The sequence below is a fragment of the Mobula birostris genome, chromosome 9 (genome assembly GCF_030028105.1).
Source record: "Mobula birostris isolate sMobBir1 chromosome 9, sMobBir1.hap1, whole genome shotgun sequence".
NCBI lineage: Eukaryota > Metazoa > Chordata > Chondrichthyes > Myliobatiformes > Myliobatidae > Mobula > Mobula birostris.
The window spans coordinates 111,165,591-111,183,472 of NC_092378.1; the positions used below are offsets into that span (position 1 = coordinate 111,165,591).

General features: G+C 39.7%; 1 protein-coding gene across 1 annotated transcript in view; it reads left to right on the forward strand.

The window, feature by feature from the left end:
• pla2g10 (phospholipase A2 group X) overlaps positions 1-9,558 on the forward strand; it is a 39,105-nt gene extending 29,547 nt beyond the window's left edge. Inside the window, exons 4-5 of the mRNA XM_072268612.1 lie at positions 2,359-2,465; positions 7,569-9,558. Coding sequence (XP_072124713.1) covers positions 2,359-2,465; positions 7,569-7,729 — 268 coding nt within the window. The 3' untranslated portion in view covers positions 7,730-9,558. The remainder of the gene's footprint in view (positions 1-2,358; positions 2,466-7,568) is intronic.
• The last annotated feature ends 8,324 nt before the right edge of the window (positions 9,559-17,882 follow it).

The window sequence follows — 17,882 nt, forward strand, 5'->3', positions numbered from 1 at the left end:
TTCACACTATATACTGCATGCATTATTATGCATCAGAAGTGCCTGAAATCAATTTTAGAAACATAGAAACATAGAAAACCTACAGCACAGTACAGGTCCTTCGGCCCACAATGCTATGCCAAATATGTACTTACTTTAGAAATTACCTAGGGATACCCTTAACCCTCTATTTTTCTAAGTTCCATATACCTATCCAAGAATCGCTTAAAAGACCCACTGTATCTGTAAATTTTTACGCCATTCTCTGAACTTTCAGCAATGTGGCAACTTTCCCCATCCTAACTTTTAATCCAGAAAGAAATGTTCAAAAGGAGGTTGAAAGCAGGGTATAATAACTAAACAATTTTATGTGTGTTCTTAAAATCATCAGCACTGTTACCCTATTCCCTCCCATTCCTCAGGGATCAGCTGTTCCAAAAATGGTCCAAGGTGACCTTTTTTTTTCTCCCAGCAATAAAAGTGAAAATACATAATTTCTTTCAAAAATAATATTTTACTTGTTACCAGAAAAATTTGTATTGAGACAGTTACTGCTGGCAAAACTAATTCATTTAAGTTAATCTTGACACTTCGTTGAAATTCAGCTGGAATTTCAACCCTGTCTTCTTCTGATATAGTATGATTTTCAGCTTAAAAATAACATCAAATTAATGTTTAAAGTAAACACTGAACTTCAGAATTTCCTCATGACCCAGCAACTTAAAACACTTCATTACTGATTCATAGAGAACATATGAATATATGAAATAGGAACAGTAGTAGGCTATCCTGCTCCATAATGCTATATGACAATCAATAAAATGAAACTTTCAGACAGCTCAACTTTCCTGCGCCTTAATTTACTTTGTACCAGAACTCTATGTATTAATTTTGAATAACTCAGACAATGAGAATCCATACGATCCCATGTGGAGAATTCAGCGTAGCCCTCAGTGATGAAACATCTCACTTCAGTTTTAAGTGACCGTTCCAATTTCTGGTTTCTTCACTTAAGGTAAACAGCCTTTAAAAATCACTAATTGGCTGTGAATAAGAATGTGATGGTATTCCCATGCATTTGCTAGCTTTGTTCTTTGAAAAAGCAAAATGTACTGGGTTGGGATATGCCCTCAAAGAAGCGTTGGCAAACTGCTGCAGTGCATCTGATAGATGCAGAAATGGAGCACCGTAGTTGTGGGAGTCATTTTTTTTATGTGGTGAATGGATGGCCAATCAAACAATGTGTAATGACAACTGTGTTGGAAAATTATTGGAGTTGCAGGGAGTATTGCATCACACTCCTGACTTGTACCTTGTAGATAGTAGAATGTTTCTAGGAAGCCGAGATCTGCTGCTAAATACAACTCTTCCAACCTCTTCCTAAAGCCACAACATTTAAAGTTGGTCAAATTGAGTCTGTGGTCAACGATGGCCCTTAGAACGTTGGTGGTGGTGAAATTGTTGTGTTGAATGGCATGGTTTCTAAAGGTCTTCACTACTTCTGTCACTAATGCAGGGCTTCTATGTGATCTACTGGAACAACTCCAGGTTCTCAATAGAATCTCAAATCCCTCTCTAATTTGAAAGTCATATTAGAGGAAACAATTGGGCATCTTCAAGGAAACTTTGGGTAGATCCTTTAATCTTTTCCTCTGTCCATCTGATAATATTTTCCCATTTCATAATAGGAAATAAAGTCCCTATTATGCGACTCTGACTTCAGGCAAGTGAATGGCGTGGTCTGCTCAACAGGGAGTGATACTGGGTCGGGGAGAGGACAATAATGTTGATTCATTTGTCCTTCCAATGAATTGAGAAGATTTTTCAAAAACAGTAGTAGTATTTTTTTTTGTGGTTTTAGATGGTCCATGCTTCAGAGACATGCAGAAAAGCCAGGATCACTGCTGCCAGATAGACAAGGAGTTTTGTATCAGTTTGAAGTTTTGATCTTCAGTCTTTTCCATATTTGTCAAAATCTATGCTGAGACATTGAAGGCAAAGATGTCTGCAAGTAAATATGAAATACCCCACATTTTATTATTTGCTTTGTCTGAGAGTTCTTCTGCTTAATGCTTGTGTGAGGACGTTGACTGAGATCAGTATTTGTCAATACTGGTACTCTTGCACTGGGGTTCACACAGATGAATATGGATTTTAAGGTACTAATCTAATTTCACTCAGAGGGGAATGAAAGTGTTGAGGAACAAAACGTCACTTCTCATTTGCTTCCATGGGCAGATACTAGCATTTGCGGAAAGAAATAATTTAGAGTGTCTCTAATAATGCACTTTGCCACCTCCCCCCACCCCCATGTTAACTGAGTGCCCAGAAAATTACTTACTTTCTCACTCACTCATTTATTCCTTCTTTTCTTTTAAGGTGCTGCTTTGCTCATGACTGCTGTTATGAGAGAGTAGAACAGGCTGGTTGTCAGCCCAAGTTTGATCATTATGACTGGCATTGCCAAAATGGGACACCTGGATGTGGTGAGTATTTCAGAAAGAAGTGGTTCTTAACATCTCCAGAAAACATCATCAGGAGGCAAGGACGGGTGAGGCTTGAAGTATGCAGTGCACCTGGAAGTTAAGAACTAAGCAAAGCCAGTCCAGACACGTGTGGAAATTTTGGCTTTCTAGTGAACCCATTATTCAATAGTTGGTGTGGGCAATATTTTTGGGAGCCTCCATTGACCTGTACCAAAACAGCTGATGAATAGTCAGGAGAAGCCCAAGACAGAGAAGGTAACATGTATCTGCTGAAAACAGCTGTGGGCACATTACACACCTAGCCCGTTTCGTTCAAGAAATGTCATATTCAGCTGAGCTACTTCTGATCATTGATTCACTAGGTTGTTCAAGTAAGAAGGGACCAGTGTTCCCCAATGGTCACATTGGAAGAAACTGGAAGAAATCATACCAATAGGAGTAAAAAAAATAGTGATTAGAAAAAAACTTGATTATCAACAAACAAGACGCATACAGTGTATTCATTTAGTATAATAAATAAGACAGAGTTAAAATGTGTTCCATATTTCAGTATTAATAAGCAAAATGTGCTAATGAATATTTCACTCTGAGAACAGAAACATTTTGACATCCTGAATGCTGGTGCATGACCTTACCTTACTGCCTGTTATGCCGCTGGCGTTCTGGGTAGCAATGAAGGTCCTCCATCTCTGGAGGTGCTCAGGGCTTCCTTCATCATTTCAGTAGCTTCCTCTTGGTTTTCACTACTGTCAGTCACACAAGTCCTGGGTGGAGACTCAGGAATACCGTCTCACTCAGATGTAGAAGGATTCCTCATTGCTGATTCTGTAACAGTTTTATTTTACCAGTCAGGATTGTTAGCCCTGAGCTGAAACCCTGAACCTGGAGATCCGATGGATCACTTTTAGTCTGACCTCTACCCTTGGACCTTTTTGGCATGGGTGACCCTACCAAGATCAAAAGCATAAAGTGAAAATAGCTCTTCGGGTCTTTGACGCACGCGAACCTCCAAACCCAATGACAAGTTTGAGATCCTCTTGCAGTTGGTGTCTGACCAGTTCAGCTTATTTTTTCTCTGATTTTCTGGTGACTAAAGTCACAATGGCTTCTGTACCATTCTGTACTTCAGTATACTTGTCCTGTGCAGCAAGCTTTGGCAGCATTTGCAGGTCTTCTATTTGGTAATTAAAATTATTCTTTTTAAATCTGAATTATAACTAATATTTTAGAAATAGATGCAACTATTCGGGAATTGAAAATTCTCTGCAGATTTTACTTGTTACATACACCTGTTAGGGCACATTCTCCAGTTACCTTATAAGGTTACCGTAGCCTTCAGCCAGAAGCAGATGTCATCAGGTGGTTCCCAACCTTCACAGAGTGTTTTGACCCTTAACCGCGACACTCTCCAGTTGGTGGGCCAGCAGTGGTGGCCAAATCACTGCCCATCTGCTCCTGGCTTCCAGCTCCCCTCCTCTTGCCTACTCCAAATCCAACAAGAGGCTCGTTCTGCCTCTTCTCCCATCCTACGAGCTGCTTGTTTTTTGCTCCTTTCATCCAGGCCCAGATCTGACAACAACCGCCATGCTGATTTGGCTGGGAAACCTCTGCAGCCGATCTCCACAGGGAACAACCATGCCTGCCATCCCTTGTCTTTACACTCCTGCACTAAGGGCTGGTACTTCAAGGCCTTTCTCTCATGGGCCTCTTCCCATCCCTCCTCCTACAGCACAGTCATCTCAATCAGAATTATTTTCTTGTCTTCGGTTGACCACAGCACAATTTCCGGGCATGGGGTTGTGTGCATCACATCCGGGATCTGCAACCTCCTTCCCACATCGACCCTCATTTCTCAGGACCTGGCCGTTAGCAGCAGATTGGGCTTTGGTTGTTTGGTTACGAAAGGCCTGGCCCCCTCTTTGATGAAGGTGATGGCCTTCCTCAAATTTGTGCTAGCCGTCCTCTTCTTGCATCTCTCCCGCTCTAGTGTGTCAGCAAAAGCCAGGAGCACCTTATCACGGCGCCACCTATACTATCCTTGAGTTAGAGCTGTTTTACACTCAGACGGTATATGAGCCAGTGTCCCCTTTTGACCACAGTGCTTACAGTTCGTTTCCTCTCTCATCCCCCATGTGTACAGATGTAATGGTGAAGGAAGGGTGTCATAATCTGAATTATAATTAATATTTTAGAAATGGATGCAACTATTTGGGAATTGGGAATCTCTGCAGATTTTAAAATATTTAGCATTGGATCAGAGTTGACAAGACACAAAATGGATGGGCTTTATTATTAATGAGAGTGGGCCAATGTGTTTGAAGGGGAGGGATGATAAAAACACTTGGAATCTAATATCCAGTGGTATTCAACTCCTTTCTTAGTTCTTGCGACTGATCTTATAATTTGGATGCTATTAGTGGCTGCGCTGCACAGAGGCACAGTTAGAACATCAAGATAAAACACTGAGAATTGTTTTGGCTCATTAAGTTTATTGTGGAGAACATGATGAGTATTGAACAGGGCATTCAGTACCCAAAAGAAAGCAGCATAAACATATTCATACTGGGGTGGTGTCCTCTAATGAGCATAACACTTGGAAGTTATTGCTGAGAATTCCCAATTGTTTGAACAATGCAATATTTTCAAAAATGATATTTTTTGCACACTTCCTACTAGCTGAATTTGCAGGCAATTTAACCGTAAAATAATTATTTTAAAATCTTAAATTGCAAGCATTCTTAAGAACATACATGCTTCATTAATTTATTTCTTCTAAACTTCTTGTTATTGAACATAAAGTACTAATGGTATAAAAGGAACTGGTTTGTAGAAGCTACAGCACCAAACAGTTAAATTAATATTAAAAGATATATTCACTGACCCAAAATACTCCAGAATTATTTTTGGTTTTGTATTTAATGTTTATTCTACAAGCCAGTTTACAGAGGTCCATTACATTCACATCTATTAGTGAAATATTCTAAACTCGCTTTTATTTCTTGTACAAGATTTGAAAGAACAAAGAAATATGGATTTAATATTAATTTTAGTAACCATTAAATTCTTTGACCTGTAATCAAGAACACATGCTGATCTCTAAGTATGTAAGAAAATAAAAGTTATGTCTTGTACACCCATGTTTGTTCTGCAGATTAACTGATATGGATAAAGTTTAAAGTGGGGGTCATAAAATAAAAATGTCCTATAGAAATTAAGTAGTTATTTTCCAGGCAGAGATATTGAGTGCTTGAGATCAGATTACCCAGCTGAGTCTCTCCATTATTTTGCTTTCTTGCCAGAAAGCGAGATCCCACTTGGAATGTTTGAATTATTACAGCTCAGACTGAGTGCTGGGCAAGCAAGTATAGAACCAATCTTTCCACTGGAAGTTAATGCTCCATTCTTCAAAGTAAGCTTCTTTTTAATGAGATTGCTGGAAATGAAACCCTGTTGCTTCCTTTTGTCTCTCTGCAGAACAATTATGGAGGCACCATTTTAATAACTTCTACCTTGAAAGCATCAGACTGAAACACAGCACCGCTTAATCAGCCATTTACATATGAGTCTTATTACTTGTATTTTAACTTTTTTCAACATCCATTTCCCCTAACTACTGAGTGAACAGCAATATATTGATGTCTCTTTCAACCAATCTAATTCCCAAATCCTTTGTTTCATGTTAGATTTTATAAGATCTCTTAATATAAATTGTTGAAGTTAATCTTGAACCGAGCTTGCGAAATACACCAATCAGATCATTTTAAAAATGATAACTCATAATAATTTTAATTATATTTGATCTCATTTGTAAGATAGTGCTTGTCAAAGTAAATAAATGGTATCAAATATCTAATTACTGAATTATGCACCGAGGTGCATTGCATTTACCATTTCCAAAGGTGCAGTCTAACACAGTAAGAGAGTTTCTTCTACTTTAAGAAAAATGGTGCCTAAAACTTGCAGAACACCCAATTTTTTGTGTAAACAGGTATTGTGTGAAGTACCCATGACCAGATGGGTGACCTGAAAGGAAGCCAAAAACTGGTGAAAGACCTGGTTAACTTCCATTAAGGTGATTTAAACCTTGAATCGTGCACAAGCATTTTACTGGCACATTTCCTGACAGCAAGTGACTGCGGAGTTTTCAACCACTGCATTTTTGACATGCTGAGTAATAAGAAACAAGGTGGCTCTTAATAAACCCTATCCATGGCAGCCACAGTATAGAGCACAAAGGAGAGGTGAGAGAAACATGACACCCCCCTCTGTAATTCCTGGCACCATCTATGGATTTATGGGCTTCTTTGGTGCAAGATAACAACTCTCTAAGGAAACAGTAGTTGCAGTGTCTTGTCCTGGGATCCAAGATACTTTGCATTTGCTATGAATGCAAAGCCCATGTGATAGGCTGCACCATTAATGGACAACCTCTGCAGGTAAACATGAAAGCACTATCACATGCCGGGTGATGGCATTAAATGTGTATCAAATATTGGGTGTAGATCAAGCACACCAAGGTGAATTATCCCTGACAGTACCCGAGCAAACTTCCTGTTGATCGTGAAATGAACTGGAAATAATCACAAGTGTAATCTGCTATGCAGAAAACAGCATGAATCACAAATTACAATGGGTTCATCTTATAGACATATAAGTCTTAAACATTCATGCTAGAATTAATTTATCTTCCACCCACAGCCAAGGCAAATTCATAGATAAGTTGTTGAATCAAATGAAGAAGCAAAACAAGTTGCATTTCGGAGCATATTACCCTTATCCAGAACATCCCAAAATATTGGCTGAGCTATGATTGTTGGCTTGGTAATCAGAATAACCACAGTGATCACATCAGTTCTGTGAGATTGCTTACACCTACCCAACCAACAGGAGGCAATTGTGTTTAATACCTCAACAGATAATTATCACATCTTTGACATTGCAGCACTCCATATTTACTGCACTAATGAACTGGTCTGAGTCGTGCACTCAAACCTTTGAGTGAGATTTGAATACAAAGTTTGCTGAGACTATCATCAACGAAGTTTAGAACATAAATTATCTAGCATTCAAGTATTCATCTTTTAACTTTTTTTTTGACTCCAGGAAGACTGTATAACAATTGTCAGAAGATAACTTGTGACTGTGATGTACGATTGTCAAAATGTTTGAAGAAGGCGGCATATCAGAGCCGATTTGCACTGTGGCCCAATTTCTTTTGCGGGAAAAGAAGACCAAGTTGTGAGAAATATCGGGGCATATTCTGAAATGTTAATCTTATATCAGCACAAAACTAGCTTTCATTTGGTTTTGTGTTCAAGGAATCAGCAATATAATGCTAAAAATGATTTAACAAGGGCTTTAGACAAGAGCAATTCAAAATTGTAGTCAAGCTGCCACTAACAATCCAAAATTTAAATTTAATCAATGGCAAATCACAAGCTGCATTGCCAAGATATGCTTCTTTTATATAAGTTTAACGGAAGGAGTACAGGGTTGCAGATTCTGGCCCATCCCTGTGAAATTGATTATGAAGTCAGAGTGTACTTGAACTTTTAAATTCCAGCATTTAACACATCCAAAGAAAGGGAGGGCATCTTTGCAGAAATGAAGTATCCTTAACATAGCAAAATATTTCAAGCCATGATTATAATTCTACATTTCAAGATATTGAAACTGACAATGAAAATCTTGGGTTTAAAAGGGAAAAGAGAGAGATGGATTTAGGAAGAGCATTGGCCCAGGCAGCTGAAGCTGGGATCACTGGATGAGCAATGATTATCATCAGGGATTGAAGCATCATGAAGATCTCAGAGGGTTAAGAACTGTAGATCATCAGAAATGGTCAGCATCTCTTCTGGGTTTAAGGATAGTTAGACAGGTTACCTGGGCTTTGGGAAACAAAACAGCAGAAGGGAGATAAGGTCTTTGGGTAAAGGAAATGAGCTTTGTTTTCAAGCATTGCTTGTTGCCTGTGGCTGAAAACAAGCAGCAGTGTTTCCTCCTAGCATTTCCAAGATAGCTAGTTTTCCATCCTGGGATCAGACTCGAACTATTGGCAACCTATCTCTCCTTCTGGATTTGAATCTCCCCTAAGATATACTCCCTCATCATGTGATCAGTCTCACTGCCCAGTGATCAGGCCTTCCTCTATGCAGAGTGTCTCCTGCAGTTAGAACATATCCTGTTGATTACTCGACACTATCCAATCCCCCGCATCATTAGAAAAACTCCAGGAGATCTTGATCCCTTGTCGTATAGCTCAACAACACCCTAATAATCTGCCCACCATTTTTCTCAACCACATGGCATTCATCCATCCTCTCATTTCTCTACTCCAGCAGCAGGCCATCTGCATCCTACTAGCATGTGACCTTTACTGCAATGTTCCCCATTTATACCACAGAGACTGATCTATCTACCTCCAAGTGAGAAATCAATTTGAAAAAAAAATACAAGCCCTATGAGTTTATTAGCAGATTCCAGCTTAGCCCATTGTCCACACCCTCTCTGCTTGTTTGGAAACTCAAAAATCATGCTCCTGGAAGGATTGGGATCTATAGATTCTGCCAGCACATCATAAATAAATGTGTTTTAATATTTCTTGATGCTAAGTAGTTCAAGTCAGTAGCCTGAAGGAGTAATGCAGGAACAATAGAAAAAAAAACAAGAGCTGAAGATTAAGTTAATAAATGGTATGAACCATAGAAGGCAACTAATGCCTGGACTCGAAATATGGGAGAAACAAGAGTGATTGATGACTTGAGTGTGATGGTGGGAACGGCCTGCCAGGTAACGTAAGCTGGAGTAATGGGCTATGTGATTTGTACAAGACCATTATGCCCTTTTATGCTGAATGACTTGTATATCATAATCAAAGATACAATTAGAACAAAAACTTATTAGGAAAACAAATCTTAAATGTCAATCTATTTTGTTCAGATTGTAAAAGGATCACAGAACTGGAATGCTGCCTGTCTGTTCTTTCTCTTAAATACTACTTAGTTGTAATTATTTTCTCTGTTCCAATGCACTTTCAGATGTCAAGCTATAATGTGACTCAACAGCCATATTTTGTTCTGCAAAATAAATTTACCCATGATTTACTATTGAACATGTAATCTGAGCTAAATTGCGGAGAGAAGTGTACAAAACAAAGTTATTTGCTCTGGATTATTTTTGGAGCTGTTTCAAATAAGAAAAAGCTATTGTGATAAAATTAGAGTGGGTGAACACATATGATCAATGTTTGAGAATGTAGTGTACATATGAGAATGGGACACTATATTTATAGTTCTCCTATTATGTCCCTCATTAAGTTTTCAAGTTCTGGTGATAGTGTTTATTTAGTTTTAATTATTATCTGGGAGCAATAATTGTTATAAAATGTGTATATTTTCCATAATCATTTGGGAATTGGACATTTCATGAATTGCTGGCACTGATTCAGTTTACTGGTTTTCCTTTACCACACCACTGTAGAAACTTGCCTAGTTTTTTTTTTAAATATTCCCATTCCCATAGCATGGAACACATGTAAACAAAGGGCAAAAAATTTGCCCCATAGACTCAGTAACACTGAGATTGGTGTCTTTAATTGTTTTTCAAGGTATTTGTCCATGAGCATTTGTGTTTTTCCTTTAATAGTTAATGTTTCCAGTTTTTATTTTTATCTTCGTAGGTAGCAATCCTTGTCCAATCAGATTTACCATTCCAAGTCATAAGAAAATGTGTAAATTAATATAAGAAAATGTGTAAATTATCACAGAGCTGATGAATGGAAACATAAAAAAATCCTGCAATCTGAAATAAATATAGAGAATGACAAGAACACTCCACAGATCAATTAGCATCTGTTGGAAGAGTTAGTATTAAGATCAACATTTATTGTTTGTGCCTAATTGTCCTTGAGAAGATGATGTGGAGCAATTGCCTGGAATTGCTGCGATTTTTTGTGTGAAGGTGATCACAGAGTGTTGCTGGTGAGGGATTTCCAGCATGTATGGCCAGAAGTGATGAAAGTGGTGGAGATGTGTTTTCAGGGCAGGGGGTACATAGTTTGGAGAGGAACCAAATAGATTTCGATACAGATAAATGTGAAATGATGCATTTTGGAATGTCCAACTAGCGTTGGACTTAAACTATGAATGGTAGGGTACTAGAGAGTTTAATGGAACAGAGGGACATAGAAGTGAAAGTGCATGGTTCACTGAAGGCAACATCACAGGTAAACAGGGTCATGTAAAAGATGTTAGATCAATTACCTTCATTTATCAGGGCGCTGTGTATAGGAATTGGGACATTATGTTGCAATTGCAAAAGTTGAGGCCACAGTTGAATTACCAAGTACAGTTTTGGTCACCTTGATATAAAAAATATACGGTTAAACTGGAAAGGAAGCAGAAAAGATTTAAGTGGAATCTCCAGGACTAGAAGGTATAAATTAGAGAAAGAAGTTGGCTTGGCTAGGTTTTTATTCCTTGCAGTGTAAGAGAATAAGTGGTGACCTTACAGAGTGTTATAAAATCACAAAGTGTATAGATAAGGTGGATGATAACAGTCTTTTCCAAAGGTAGAGGGTTCAAAACTAGGAGCATATTTTTAGGGTGAGAGAGGAAATATTTGTAAGAGACTGGAGGAGCAATTTTTTCATGCAGAGTATGGTGAGTAAATGGAATATACTGCCAGAGGAAGTGGTTGAGGCAAGTACAATAGTATCATTAAGAAACACTTGGATAGGTACATGCAGGGGCAGGGTTTAGAGGGATATTAGCCAAACACAGGAAATTGGGACTAGATGGACACTATAGTTAGCATGCTCTCCCTTTAGGCCAAAGTACCCCTATTAGCGTTGTATTACTCTATAACTCTAAGGTGATGTCGCCACGTAGTATGTATCCTTAGAGTCACAGGAGACCATAGATGATGGAAAGTAGAGCAACACACAAAGTGCTGGAGGAATTCAACAGCATCAATGAAGGAAAATGAACTGTTGAATTGGATCCAGACCGCCCTTTTGTTAACTGGATAGACTGGGCAATTTTCCATATTTTCTAATTAATATAAATAATCAGAGACTGGATTCCTGAGGATTCTATCTGCTGGCACTATAGCTAATTATGAACACCATTATGTGCATTAGCTTAAATTACTGCCTCACTTAGAGTTTACTATGCTGGTTAATTGGGAGGAAATCCTTAACTCATTGAATAATTTGATAAAAACAACTAGAAATTGGAATGGCTCAGTATCTTGGCACGGCTGAAAGTAAATCTTATGATACTGTAAATGCAGGCAGTAAAAGCCGTACCTACATTTATAGCCTTGATGTTTAAGAGGAGTATTGCAGATTGTTGGAGGCATCGGCAGTGCAGATGCCCTGAGCAGGTCAAATGCTGCCTACAGATCACTGGCCTTCTACCCTCTTCCTTCTTGTTTCTGGGTCTAGCTTTCCATTGCTGGGTTTGTTGCCTCTCCCAGTGCTAGTGGGCAGAACACTTTGACATGGTGAGGGCTGGTGCCATGCTCACCGGTTGTCAAAGCTGTCATTGTTGATGAATCTAGAAACTAATGTCTGCAAACCAGGGAAACTGGAAATAAAACAGAAAATGTTGTAGATATCAAACAAGTAAGGCAGCATTTGGTAAATTGGTTTAATTATTGTCACATGTACTGAGGTACAGTGAAAATCTTTGCTTTTATGCCATTCCATACAAATCATACATCACATCAGTGAATTAAGGTAGTCTAACAAAATGCAGAATGAAGTGTTACAGTTCTAGAGAAAGCAGTTCAGATAGTCAATAATAAGCCAAGTTATTACAAGGTCAAGTGTCCATCTTATTGTATTAAAAGACCATTCAATAGTCTTATAACAGTGGGATAGAAGATATTTTTGACCCCAGTGGTACGTGCTTTCAGGCAATTGTATCTTCTACCAATGGAAAGGGAGAGAACAGCGAATGTCTGGGCTGGATGGGGTCTTCAATTCTGTTGGATGCTTCACTGAGGCAGCAAGAAGTGGAGGGGAGGCTAGTTTCCATGATTTACAACGACGGGGAATAAAGTTGAGTTAATTCAGGTGATTACTTTTCATCAGCATCTCTTTGAAATTCATTAACTTTCAATGCTGATTGAATTCTATCAAAAAAACTAAAATTTTAAAGCATTGCCGATTAGTTTAAAAATAGACTAAAAAACAAAATTCACTCATATGAAAATCACTAAAAATGTTAACAATAATTTAATGAAACAGACATAAAAAGCTCTGCTTACATTTTTCCTGCTGTTGGTTCTCCCACTTATTTCAATACATTAAACTAGAGCTGGTCCTACGGGCAAGTTTCCAAGGTTGAGCTGGAAAATTTGTGTAACTGTGCGCTGTGCTGACATTCAACTGCACAGAGGGCTGTGCTGCAACCTCTTCCTGGCACTTATAGGATCATCTTCCAGTAGACCTAGTGGGTCTTGGTGGAAGACTAGTCTCATTAGCTGCAGGATGCTCTTCCTGCAAATTTGCAGCCAGATGATAGAAACATAGAAAACCTACAGCACAATACAGGCCCTTCGGCCCACAAAGCTGTGCCGAATATGTCCTTACCTTAGAAATTACCCAGGGTTACCCATAACCCTCTATTTTTCTGAGCTCGATGTACCTGTCCAGGAATCTTTTAACAGACCCCATCGCATCTGCCTCCACCACCGTCACTGGCAGCCCATTCCACGCACTCACCACTCTCTGCATAAAAAACTTACCCCTGACATCTCCTCTGTACCTACTTCCAGGCACCTTAAAACTGTGTCCTCTCATGCTAGCCATTTCAGCCCTGGGAAAAAGCCTGAACTATCCACAGGATCAATGCCTCTTATCATCTTATACACCTCTATCAGGTCACCTCTCATCCTCCGCCGCTCCAAGGAGAAAAGGCTGAGTTCACTCAACCTATTCTCATATGACATACTCCCCAATCCAGGCAACATTGTTGTAAATCTCCTCTGCACCTTTTCTATAGTTTCCACATCCTTCCTGTAGGGAGGCAACCAGAACTGACCACCAAGTGGGGTCTGACCAGGGTCCTATATAGCTGCAACATTATTTCTCGTCTCCTAAACTCAATCCCATGATTGGTGAAGGCTAATGAACCATACGCTTTCTTAACCACAGAATTAACCTGCACAGCAGCTTTGAGTGTCCTATGGACTTGGACCCCAAGATCCCTCTGATCCTCCACACTACCAAGAGTCTTACCATTAATACTATATTCTGCCATCATATTTGACCTACCAAAATGAACCATCTCACAATTATCTGGGTTGAACTCCATCTGCCACTTCTCAGCCCAGTTTTGCATCCTATCAATGTCCCACTGTAACCTCTGATAGCCCTCCACACTGTTCGCAACACCTCCAACCTTTGTGTCATCAGCAAATTTACTAACCAATCCCTCCACTTCCTCATCCAGGTCATTTATAAAAATCATGAAGAGTAAGGGTCCCAGAGCAGACCCCTGAGGCACACCACTGGTGACCACCCTCCATGCAGAATATGACCTGTATACAACCACTCTTTGCCTTCTGTGGGCAAGCCAGTTCTGGATCCACAAAGCAATGTCCCTTGGATCCCATGCCTCCTTACTTTTTCAATAAGCCTTGCATGGGGTACCTTATCAAATGCCTTGCTGAAATCCATATACACTACATCTACTGCTCTATCTTCATCAATGTGTTTAGTCACATCCTCAAAAAATTCAATCAGGCTCATAAGGCACGATCTGCCCTTGACAAAGCCATGCTGACTATTCCTAATCACATTATGCCTCTCCAAATGTTCACAAATCCTGCTTCTCAGGATCTTCTCCATCAACTTATCAACCACTGAAGTAAGACTCACTGGTGTATAATTTCCTGGGCTATCTCTACTCCCTTTCTTGAATAATAGAACAACATCCACAACCCTCCAATCCTCTGGAACCTCTCCCATTCTCATTGATACAGCAAAGATCATTGTCAGAGGCTCAGCAATCTCCTCCCTCGCTTCCCACAGTAGCCTAGGGTACATCTTGTCTGGTCCCGGTGACTTATCCAACTTGATACTTTCCAAAAGCTCCAGCATATCCTCTTTCTTAATATCCACGTGCTCAAGCTTTTCAGACTGGTGAGCTGTTTGACAAGAAAGCCCTTTGCACAAAGGTGTAGCAGGATGACAGACAATGTATTAGGAGGGGGAAAGGGATCTCCAGAGGAGATGATGTTATGGTTGAGCTGCTTAGCTACCTCAGTATGGTGCAGAGAAAATTCCATAACAGAGAGAGAGAGAGAGATTGTAACTGGAGGGTTCCAGTGGGTGAAGGAGCAGGGACATACGCAGCTAGGTTAGAAAAACTGAGATTGAGAGAGAATACAGCACTGGAGCTGGTAAAATTAAGTATGGCCAGTCAGAGTGTGGAACATTCTCATTCTTCCTGGCCCTTGAGCATTGCTGTAAATGCCCCTTTTTGCCTTCTTTTATTTGCTGGATTCCCAGAACAAAGGAAACACACGCAGAATGAAGATCAAAATAAAAATCTTATCCAAATTCTGCCATTCAGCCATCGTAGGTCTCTTACCTATTGATTCATCTCCTGAGGGCAGGTTAGTCCCTGTTACGTGCAAAATTAGGTAGCTTGGTCAACTCCAAAATTTCAACTTCTTATCCAAATCGTACCAGGTATTTTTGAGAACTGAAAACAGATCTTTCTAAATTTAGAGCTTAGATGTTTACACAAATTCCATGCAAATCACAGAAAAATAACAAGTAGTTTATTGAAAAATGAATAATTAAGAAAAATGCTTTAAACTCCGTCTGAAGCTATTAACCTGGAGGCCAATTACATACATACTATTGTGTAATTATGGCGCTGCTTACAGAACAATGGGATTAAAGGTCATAGGGATGAACAATTATAGAATCAAAAAACAGTTTTAAAAGAACCATCTACATGGAAAAAACATTGTGTGCTTTGTACAATAGACCCACATACATATGGTGGAATGTAAAAGCATTTGGGCATTATTAAGTGTATGATAAAAATCTGATGTTCATCCTCAGAAAAGTTGTTCATCTCTATTTCTCAGCTTGCCTGAAAACGGGAGATGGAGTAATGAATGTGGATACTAATGTTAATATATACATCTTAATGAGAAGCTTGTGTAAAGTACATATCAGAATGTTCCTGTTGTAGTAATGGATTGAAGAGAAGCTGGTCAGGATATGCTCTTGAACTGAACTGAATCCTGTATCATATGACCAAAGCTCTGGATACAAAGTAACACTGCACTGCCAAACTGAACCAGCCCTGACAGCTATTAAGTAGCAAGACACAATCAATATGAAGAACTTCTCCCAATCTAAGCTCTCACTCCCAAATGCGCATCATTCACATGTTAACCACTCCAATTTTAGTCGGAATTGTCATTGTTCTTTTTTTGTTTCTGCTTTGCCTATTAAGTCATGGCCAAAGGGCTCCCTTCACTTTGCTTACGTTGCCTTAGAACCTTCCTTTGGCCCTTTTTACTTCTTTATCTCCTCATTGTGATTTGCCTGTGCCAGCATCTCCAGACATTAGTCAGAGAATCATAGAGAACTAGAGCACTACAACACAGAAACATGCACTTTGGCCCATCTAGTCCATGCCAACCTCGTCTTCTGCCTAGTCCCATCTATTTCCACCTGGGCCATAGCCCTCCATACTTCTCTCATCCACGTACTTAATGAAACTTCCCTTAAGTATCACAATTGAACCCACATCTACCACCTCTGTTGGCAGTTTGATTCACACTTGCACCACCCTCAGTGAAATAATTTTCTCTCAGATTCCTCCATAAATATTTCAGCTTTCACCCTAAACTTATGACCTCTGGCTCTAGTCTAATCCAACTTGAGTTGATGACACCCATCTCTACTTTGCCATCACCTATCTCAAATCCATCCAAATTAATTTAGCACAATTGTTCATTTCAAAACTGAGTTTGAACAAAACTGGTCAGGTTCGGGTGATTGAAGTTGCACGCCGTAGAGGTTATGAAACAGTGATAGTCCAGGGTCAAAGGATTGAACGGCATATTCAAAGGTTAATATCAGGAAATGTATACAGTATACAACCTGAAATGCATACTCTCCACAGACATCCAAGAAACAAGAGTCCCTTAAAATGAATGATAGAAACATCATAGCCCTGAAGTCTCCTTCCCCGTCCCTTTGCACAAGCAGTATCAAAAGCATCAACCTCGTCCCCCCTCCCCACCATGCAAGCAACAGCAGAAGCCCCCTAAAGAGTCCTTGATTTGGAGTCCATCAAAACTACAGTGCATAACCCAGCACTTTAATATCTCAGACAGGCTCTCTCTCACCATCAAGGGAGAGAGAGCTCACTCCCGTAACAACAAGACTGGAGACCAGCAACTTGCTGTCCAATGTTACAATCTTCCACATTGCTTCTTCAAGTACCTCCCCCCACCCTGTCTTGAGGACTGACAGGCTCTGGCTCTTCATCAAAGGAGAGAGAGGAGGATCGCTTGAGTTGAGTGGACGAGCTCTGACAGCAGCTCACGATTAGCAAACTCACCACTTGCTGTTCGGTGTTCCACTCTCGATGTTCCAGTCTCCCACGACACTTCAGTTGGCAAAATTGGGGAGAAACTGAGTCATCCATGGGGCCACTCCACCCTCTCAAACCTGAGGGTGCATGTCTTCCTGGAGATAGTGAAGCACAGTAGGTCCGAAAACTCATCGCTTGCGAAGAACCATAGTTTGACATGTAGATCAAGAACTCCAACAGAACCCAAACCACCCTGAAAAGGAAAGAAAGACATAAGAGAAGAAAAATAAGATGTTTCATGGACAAACTGAAAGAAGTCACCTAGGTCTTCAAATTCCACTGGCGCATCTTTCCTTGCTCCTCCCATTTCTACTTTGATATTGAGGTGGTATTTAATCAAACATGGCTCTTGTTTGGATGAATTAAGAGAAAATATTCCAGTAGATTGGTGCTATAGATAACATGGCACCAACTGTCTCATCCTTGGGATATTTCTAGAAAAGTTCCTCAATCTTTTAGCTCGATAATATTCAGCAATTTCATTCATGATTAGTGTTCTGGTGCACTTGTCTACATGAAGAAAGAACAAGATAATGTTCTGATAAATAACAAATAACTCTCATACGAAACAAGTTCACTATCAGCCACCAAGCATGGATTTAATAGGTCTAGAGTCTTCTTTAGGATAGCAAATTTCTAGGATCAACTGACTCAAAAGGACCACCCACATACTTACCACAACTACAACACCAATTCACAAACACGAGAGAATCTGTAGATGCTAGAAATCCAAGCAACACACACAAAATGCTGGAGGAACTCAGCAGGCCAGGCAGCATCTGTG